At 46.2% G+C, this 8,593-nt stretch overlaps 2 protein-coding genes across 3 annotated transcripts; one reads left to right on the top strand and one right to left on the bottom strand.

Annotated features, from left to right (window-relative positions):
- LOC135376143 (putative nuclease HARBI1) lies at positions 1-2,418 on the top strand. Its single transcript, XM_064608721.1, has 5 exons — positions 1-367; positions 543-812; positions 883-995; positions 1,086-1,221; positions 1,806-2,418. Exons 1-5 carry the CDS (start codon positions 184-186, stop codon positions 2,219-2,221), a joined length of 1,119 nt encoding a protein of 372 aa, XP_064464791.1. The 5' UTR covers positions 1-183; the 3' UTR covers positions 2,222-2,418.
- Positions 2,419-6,696: 4,278 nt separating this feature from the next.
- On the bottom strand, positions 6,697-8,187 carry LOC135376148 (legumain-like). 2 transcript variants are annotated; one of them, XM_064608748.1, is made up of 2 exons: positions 8,052-8,124; positions 6,697-7,999 (listed from the first exon to the last, which is right to left on the bottom strand). In XM_064608748.1, exon 2 carries the CDS (start codon positions 7,924-7,926, stop codon positions 6,814-6,816), a length of 1,113 nt encoding a protein of 370 aa, XP_064464818.1. In that variant the 5' UTR covers positions 7,927-7,999; positions 8,052-8,124; the 3' UTR covers positions 6,697-6,813. The 2 variants fall into 2 exon arrangements, with proteins under 2 accessions (XP_064464818.1, XP_064464817.1); XM_064608747.1 differs by having other exon boundaries at positions 6,697-8,187.
- Between the last annotated feature and the right edge of the window lie 406 nt (positions 8,188-8,593).

Genomic DNA, 8,593 nt, shown 5'->3' with positions numbered 1-8,593 from the left:
GTCACCGTTGCCACGGCAACGGCACGCGCACGTGACCCCTATCGTCACCTGCACGTGGAACGCCGTTCTTGGCCATCCTCCACCGCAGCTGCGCATCTCGGTAACCGTCATTTGGGCGAGGGTGACAGACGACAGAAATCTTTGCGTCGTTCGTCCTCAGTGAGCGTCGTCTGCGAAGAAAACATGGCGGAGCTCTACGCATTTTTCGAGGATGTTGGCGTGCGTGAGGACGAAATAACACGCGTATTTCGTTCTAACAGTGACGCATTCACTGTCCTGTCAGACGATGCGTTCATCAGGCACTTCCGGCTTTCTAAAGAAGCAGATCGAGAAGTCTGCGATGCCGTCAGGGAAGACTTGAAACGACGTATGTATTGCTTTTCGTTTATTCATGGCGAGGTGCTGTCATTGTATTGCCTCTACGCGATCTTCAACATGTTAAATATCGCTAGAGCGAGTAGAGTAAGAGTAACATATAGTAAAGTAAGGTGGGATAACTTCACTGTGGATAGTATCTGTACTCACAATCGCAACACTTGCAGCGCAGCAGTGGCGATCCACCACGCTTACCGTCGAACAAAGGGTGCTCATGGCACTGCGTTTCTACGGGACCGGGGCCTTTCTTGGTAATATAGCTCATGAAGAATATTTCACCACGACCAAGGGCCCTGTCTCGGAGTCTCTACACGCCGTCAGCCTGGCTGTGATAAAACATCTCGCACCCAAGTACCTGCGCTTCCCACAAACACCGGAGGAGAAGCTGGCCGTGAAACGTGGGTTCTACGACGTTGCAGGCCTGCCTGGATGCCTTGGTATGTTGTAAAAGAACGCTCAGGGCTCAGGTGAATGTTATTACGACCTATGGGGTCCCTATTCACGCAGGTGCAGTCGACGGCACAGCGGTCGCAATCATAGCACCCAGCACCAAGGATCCACGTTTCACTGATGGCAATTATTACAGCCACAAGGGGTACCATGCACTGAACGTGCTGGGGGTACGTGATGGGAATCATGCTTTTTAGAATAGATGATTGGTAGAAATGTTGCTATGGAAAAAAAATATCAACGTTACTGTTCATGCACAGATTTGCGATGCTAATCGCAGAATCCTCCGCCTAAATGCACGCTATCCGGGGAGCTGTCACGACGCTGCTGTCTGGTCAATGTGCAGGATACGGCAGAGGGCTTCAGTCCTGTTCGACCAAGGGGGGTGGCTGCTGGGTAAGTTACATGTTTGTGGGCCAAATAAACTCACAATCTATGTACACAAATATGGGACATTTATTGCTAAAAGAAAGGATAGTGGTAGAGACAGTAAAGAAATATACGCCATGTAGAAAGACATAGCTGGAAAGTTTGAGCATTACTATTTGTACACAATGATGGATGTTACAATGAATGTTAGCATTAATGTACGTGTCAGATAAGACAAGGTACAAAGGCTAGTTATGGAATATTTGAATAGTGTAACAAGTTAAATAGATACACGAACACTATACATGTTTAATAATCCTATACATGTACTATATGTAGCAGGAAAAGTCAGAGGATGACAAAGAGCTTACAGAAAAGCACAAAGGGGAGTTTAGTAACACCGATGTGGGTGAGGTGTTGGCAGACAGTGCCACAGTCCAGGAGGACTGATCGAAGGCAGCGGTAAACATTGACCCCAGTCTCTATCAGTGTTAATAAATTCCTCTGTTTTCGTGTAAGCTCTTTGACCCCTTTTGACTTTTCGTACTTGTATGGAGTATATATATATACACACACACACACACATATGTAACACATCATTTTCTTCAAAGGAGATCTTGGCTACCCCCTTGAGCCATGGTTGATGACTCCATTCCGGGCTCCGGCATCAGACAAAGAAGTGGCATATAATGCAGCTCACAGCAGGACTAGGGTTCGAATCGAGCAATGCTTCGGAGTGCTGAAAATGCGATTCCGGTGCCTGCAAAGGTACCGCACCCTTCACTTTGCACCAGACAGAGCCTGCAATATCATCACTGCTTGTGCTGTGCTACACAATATGTGCATTTCATACCATTTGCCTGAGCCTGCAGAGGAGCCTGAACCGGCAGCTACAGAACATGACAGTGCCACAGTTACAGTGACTGAGGACGAACCCAGCGAGGAGGGTGAACCCATCAGTCGAAATGACTCCTTCATATCACAGGCAATGCGCGTACGTGAGACAATTGTCAACAGGTACTTCTAGCAGCCTGTCAAGAAATGTATATACATCATCACAACTGCTTTGTCGTTTGTGCATCACCTTTAATTGTTAGTGTATGCTTTGAGAGCAGTAAGTCTTTTTTCACACTTTACAGCCTCTCCATTTTCGTTTGATTTTTGCAACTATGGTTGTCACAAAACGTTAGAAAGCCGTCTGTTTGTTTCGCTAACATGCCGTTCAACTGTGTTCATGCTAGGGTGGCCAGATAGTTGTCGAGCCACCTTCTGTTTTGTTTTTGCACCTACTGTTATGTATGTCAATATGTTATGCCATTACTTTGTTGCGTTGGGTCCATGTTTAACTTTGCAGTTGTACACTTTAGCTATCAGTATGCATTGTGAATTTTGTTGCATCATGTCAGCCACGGTAGCACCTCATCTCAGTTTGAGTTGGATAGCCTTGCATACCAAACTACTCAGTTTTGACTTCAGTTCACAGCTCTATACATTGAACTGAAAAACTCGGCTTTTCGTTTCCGTTTCCGTTTCTGGAGGATTTTCGGTAGCGGTTTCTATTTCCGTTTCCGAGGTAACCGAGGTACTGGTTTCTGTTTCTCATTCGGAACTCGTACTGTCTGGTTTTGACTTTTTCATGTCAGATATTCTAGTTACATAATAGATGCTAAAGGACAGCCACACCAAACACAACCACTAAAGACTTTAATGCAAAGTTCGTCACGAATCTTGTACACCGCAAGTAGATACCTCTCTAGGTTGCGGAAATTTAAGTTTCAAAAGTCTGCGCTCGTGCGCAAAAATAACACGTCATCCAAAACTTTCGCGTCCGTCTTGCTGCGCAGTGAGCTCAACAGAGAAGAAAGTCCCGAAAATAAACGAATGAATGAATGATGACTGGAAGAATATAGTGCGGATATATATAATTTTCATATTAATGCGAAAACACCGAGGGAAACATTCTGCGAATTTGGTTTCCGTTAACGTTAACCACTTTTGAATTTCGTTTCCGTTTCGGTTTCTGGTAGTGGAAACTAAAACAATTTTGTTTCCGTTCCCATTTTCGTTTCCTGTTGAATTTCGGTAATTACCGTTTCTCGTTTCCGTTTCCGGTAGCCAACCCTGGTGATTACACACTTGCATTCACATTCAAGAGCAGTTGCCGCTCAAAGTTCCCGTCACTGAGCCTAACACGTTTTTTGGTGAACGTATCGGCAGACACACATGACGGAACGGCGGTATTCAGCTTGAGGAACGCCCCGTGCACTCTTGGATAACCCTGCTTTAACGATGTCAAATTAAAGTTATCTGGCACAAAGAGGTACTGAGTAAGCTCACGATCAGCTGGATCTGCTGTAGAAGTTGACTCCCGAAAAGAAAAGAAATCATCTGCATGGAGCTCGCTCATTGGATTCCTCGGCGCGCTCACTTGGTTCGACCGAACACCTTAACATTTCGTTTACGATCAAGCTGGTTACTTCCTTTCGTTGGTTTTCATCCTTGAGCCATGAGAGCTTGAACCTCGGGATTAAGACAGCAGCGGTTTGAAGGCTGACATGAATCGGTCGAGCCTAAAGTGAATAGCATGTATCGTTACCGATTTCGCAGTTGAATACGATACGGAGCATGTAGTAAAATCACCTTTAGACGCTAGAATATAGCGTCTAATTTATTTTATTTTCTCCCTCAAAAGTAGCGGTAGCGGAGGCGGTTCCGCTACTCAAAACTGTAGCGGAAATTACTTTCCCGCTACAAATAACAACTCTAGCGGAATTACACCTCCGCTACTGAAAAAAGTAGCGATTACAGTAGCGCCGCTACACACAACACTGGTGTGCACCGATGCTGTTTGTCGGCGGCCAAGTTCACTACTGCCGCGCTTTTCGAAAATTCCGATTGCTGTGAAATACCAGAAATATCGGTGAGTCTCATAACAGAATCCGTTTCAGTTTCTTTTCTGTGTAGGTACCAAAGTACTTACAAGTGATAGAGTGCTTAGAAAGCACCGATTGGAATATTACGCATCCAGAAAGAAAAATCTGAGTCTGGAAGCGAGAAAGCACCAACAACGAGACATCTTTTTTGTCCTTCTTATGTCGACATGCTTTCTCATGATGGGGGGTACGTAACTTGAACCGTCGACACTGAACCTCAGGTTGGAAAAATCCCGGCTTTGCTATGCAAGCACGACAGTTGGCTGCAGCTAATTAAAGGTACTATAAAGCAGTCGAGGGCGAACCTATGCAATCAGCATGACGTGAGAGTGCTTGACTCAAAGGCTCAGCACAACGAGCAATATGTTCAGGAGTTGACTCTAAGTATTTTTAATCGGTAAATAAAAACGCAGTCAAGAATGTCGGGGCGACGCCTGGTGGGAAGAAGCCCTCAGTTTGTCAAGCAACCCTGTAAGCAAGGAGACCGATAAACAGATGGCTTTCCTGTCGGGATTTGCAAATACTACCTTTTGAGAAAAATGTAACGTGTGTGAAAGAAAATAAACACAAGCCGAATCTTGCACTCAGTAGCTAAGTTACACATGGCGCACATGGTTCCAAGTTCCAACCTATCAAGTACTTCCGTGGCGCCCGAGGTGCCGCTGTGTTCGGCCCAGAGTCGTGCGCATGAGACATTTTCGCCGCCGTACTTGGCGGAGTGGACGTTTCGTCCGTCTGCTTCGCCACAGTGTTGCCAGTAGATTTTAATTTTGATTTTTTCGGGATCTACAACGTCTATGTGAGAAAATTTTGCGGCATTTTACTCCTATAAATATGAGGTTGCACCTCGACTGCTTTATGGTACCTTTAACATTTCGCAACCAAGGGGTAGTATAAAAGCCAATTTAGAGAATGTCTTAGTAATAATGTCAAAAGTAGAGGGAACACTGGGGAATAAATGCAGGCAAAAATATTCATCTGTGAACTTTGGCCATACAGAGTTGGTTTTATGCATTTTAACTAATTTATTCAATGGCGTCAGCTAAACCTCCAAGTCTGTAAAGTGGATGTAACTTGAGGATGAGTGCGGGAATGAAAATTCGTACCCCCCACCCGCACAACCTGCACCCGCAGCAATGTCATTTGGCTCAACCCGCACATCCGCATCCCGTCGATATACCCGCTGCCCAAAGACAGCGCGAAATGATTTAGTAATGCACTTTTCCAACGCGTAGTCTGGATGGATGGATGAATGGTTGGTTGGGCATTCAAGATATAATCATAAGATCATAATAACTGAATCCATATTTACGAGGCACAGCTGTACCACGATATAGTGTAGTATACGGAAATGCTTGTCTCTTCATTACAGGACCTCAATAGAAGAGGACTCCAGGTACCCACGGTGACCTGTTTCTAGCAGCAGCTTATGTGTTACTGTCCAAGGACTATCCCTGATGTGCCATCAGCTGTGTCATTGCAAATAAGCATCTACTGGGTTTTCAACATCGGATATGCCACGCCATTGCAGCAAACATTTGCTTAGCTTGAACACCCTTTCACCGAGAGCTGCAACTGTCTTGTCTGCATCATAAATGCATGTACAAAATGATTTGTGTTTCAAGCCGCGGAGCTGCCGCATGCTTCTGTAGTTCCTCATTTGATGAAGCACATGATATAATGTGCGACAGTGGTATTACCTGATTTGCATTCTTTCACTCTCAATGCACAATGTACACTGTAAGGAGTGAGGATGCCTCTTCCAATGGCATAGCCTTTCTTGAGGGGTGGATCCGTACACTCCATAAGGGAGTTGTATTACCTCTCAAAAAGGTGTAAGAACACACCCCTTTTTCTTATAGTGTAGTTGCAGTGCCTCCTTACCTGCCATTATGCGATTGACTGCTACCGGCGCGAAGGAAATACCAGATGTGACGTCACAAGTTTCACTTGACGTGGGCAGACGACGCTTGTATGTCAAACAGCAGCTCGCTGCATTTTTGCGCGTCAACTGCGAGGTATGCAACGTGACACAAATCGCCTTCAGATAAAACTCATCCTTGAATTCTTCACCGAGAACTCAAAATTCCCGGGAGTGTTTTTATTGTCTCATAAAAAAGTGTCACGAGGGAAGGTAAACGCAATCCTTCTTTTATTTTATCTGCAGATTTCCACGGCCACCTAAACACAGAATGCCGGTAGATGGCCTTCCGTGAAATGAACGTCGGCTACAGCACAGTTTCTCCCTCAGCAGAAAGTATACAAACAGCTCCACAGACTTGCCTCGCGGTCCCGTTATCAAACCTGTAACGGTAGACAGTGTTGAGAATAAAAATATCTCTCTCATTACCCACCCGTAGTGATGTAGCGAGGCTGGCCCGACCACAGGACGTTATTTAGCGGACTAATGAAGATAAGTCTGCCACGATCAGACAAGATCTGCACGACAGGATGCAAAAGAAAGCAACATTTGAAAAGCGAGAGAACAGGGTTTTCTTCTACTTTTGTTTCCGTGGTAAGTGTTGTAAACTAAATTTAAACAAGAGTCACGAGAGTTTAATACCATCGGTATCATTAACACTTTTATTCAGACATCGTACAAACTACTAAGGAGGGGCTTCGGTTATAACTGAAGGAGTAAATGTTGCTCAAAACGTGATTACAATTTACGAGGTAAGCGAGTGTTTCAAAGTGCTCCGACTATTGAATCATGCGTGCATACAGCCTCAATAGCAGCACGAATGGAGGCCGGTGTATGGCCGAGGGCACAAAGATTGCTCAGGAGTCCAAGCTTGGCCAAAGCGTAAGGGTTGTCGGAGAGATCGAAGCAATGTGCGTCGAAGTGACGCACGGACGCCTTGTAACACAGGTGGTCGGCGTCACCGCGTAGCGGAAAACGGCTGTTGAGCACATGGCGCAGCCTGATGTTTTCCCCGAAGGTTGCTTCCTTCGCAAGCTCTTCTACCGTCATATCGACAAATAATCTCTTAGACAGGATGTCTTCAATCTGCTTCGCGATACTTTCTCGCTCTTCCGGGGCTGCAGCTGCGAGCTTCTTTCTCAAAGTGACCAGGGCAACTTCTCGACTGTCAACTTCATCGAATGGAAATTTCGGGGCAACAATAGGTTCAGCCTGTTTCTCTCCCTGAAATTCGCTCACTTTCGACTTGGCCAACCGCAAATCTCCGTACTCGCTCACGTGACTCTTTTTGGTTTCATTTTTCACGATACGAAACTGCTTCTCCAGGCTCTCTTTGTGTAGGTCTTCCTTGTCCGAATCCTCCATCCAGTTGATACTGTAGCAATCACCCAGGTAGACGCCTCGTTCCACGTCCCAGTAGCAGGCGTAGGATGACTCATGATTATTTGCTGCAGTTGTTGCATACACGTTGATATCAGGCGAAAGGATGCCTTCAAACATAGACCCAGACTCGCAAGCTTCCACGTACAGGACTAACTTGGAGTACCTCTTCTGGCGGTGGAGATCAAGAATGGTGTCATTCAGGTCCTTCGCGTGCAAATCGTCGTTTGGGAATGCAATAAGGCCTGGAGCGCCGTGGTCGGCGAAATAAACGAAGACATGGTCGTCGGGGCCGCTGTTGATCACTTTGTGACTTCCCTTGGTGTGCTTGACGAGATCGGCCCTTCCCTGTAGGACGTGTAAGAAATTCTGCGGCGTGACGTCGTCTCCCGTGTAGTCTTTGGGAACCTTAAGGTAGACGTTCGGTCCGTTGGGGGCATTGATGATGATACCAGGAGTAGGATTGTTCTCATGGTAGGCGATGTCGTCGTACATCATGACGACAATTTGCTCGTCAGGGATGCCGTGGTTGTGGAGAACATGGTACGCGTGGCAGATGTCCGCTTGATGCCTATAATTGAGCCATCTGTTAGAGCCAGCTACCAGAAGAGCCCATATCTTGCCTTTCTGTGGAGCAGCGTCTCGCAGAGCTCCTTTTAGAGTAGCCTTACCACAGGCTACGGCAATCACGGCCATGAAGGCCAACGTCAGCAGTGCAACTCTGGTCATTGCGGTATTGACTGGCGTCGGCTCGAGCTACAAACCGACGCGACATGAACTGGTGACCGCCGGCCACGCTCGCGTTTTATGGAACGGGAGAATGGAAGATAAGACTGTTAGTAGGGTGTCGGGGGAGGGAACGACTGTTTCTCGCTACCGGTAGGGAGGTTAAATGCGTCAGATACGTAAGGTGTTGGCACTCTACCTTTGACATAGAGATAGCTTTCATGCTCTTATCTTTGGATCACAGCTGCCGTTGCTTCTATAGGAAACAGATGAGTCGTATTACTTGAAGCTGGAGGTCACTATAGTGAGTTGAAGACTGCAGCACTCGCATGGGGTTTTACATCAACTTGACCAGCTCACTTGCTTCTTTTCTGAGTGCTATATGTGCATCCACTTAGGAGTAGTTTTGCAACTAAGAAGGTGCTCCTGATCATTAAAC

The sequence above is a fragment of the Ornithodoros turicata genome, unplaced genomic scaffold (assembly GCF_037126465.1).
Source record: "Ornithodoros turicata isolate Travis unplaced genomic scaffold, ASM3712646v1 ctg00001047.1, whole genome shotgun sequence".
NCBI lineage: Eukaryota > Metazoa > Arthropoda > Arachnida > Ixodida > Argasidae > Ornithodoros > Ornithodoros turicata.
This window is presented reverse-complemented; position numbering and strand designations above follow the sequence as displayed.

Coding starts and splice junctions, on each gene's coding strand:
- LOC135376148 (XM_064608747.1), bottom strand. CDS start 8,157: ATGACCAGAGTTGCACTGCTGACGTTGGCCTTCATGGCCGTGATTGCC.
- LOC135376143 (XM_064608721.1), top strand. CDS start 184: ATGGCGGAGCTCTACGCATTTTTCGAGGATGTTGGCGTGCGTGAGGAC. Junction 813..882: donor AGGCCTGCCTGGATGCCTTG/GTATGTTGTAAA, acceptor CTATTCACGCAG/GTGCAGTCGACGGCACAGCG. Junction 1,222..1,805: donor CCAAGGGGGGTGGCTGCTGG/GTAAGTTACATG, acceptor TTTTCTTCAAAG/GAGATCTTGGCTACCCCCTT.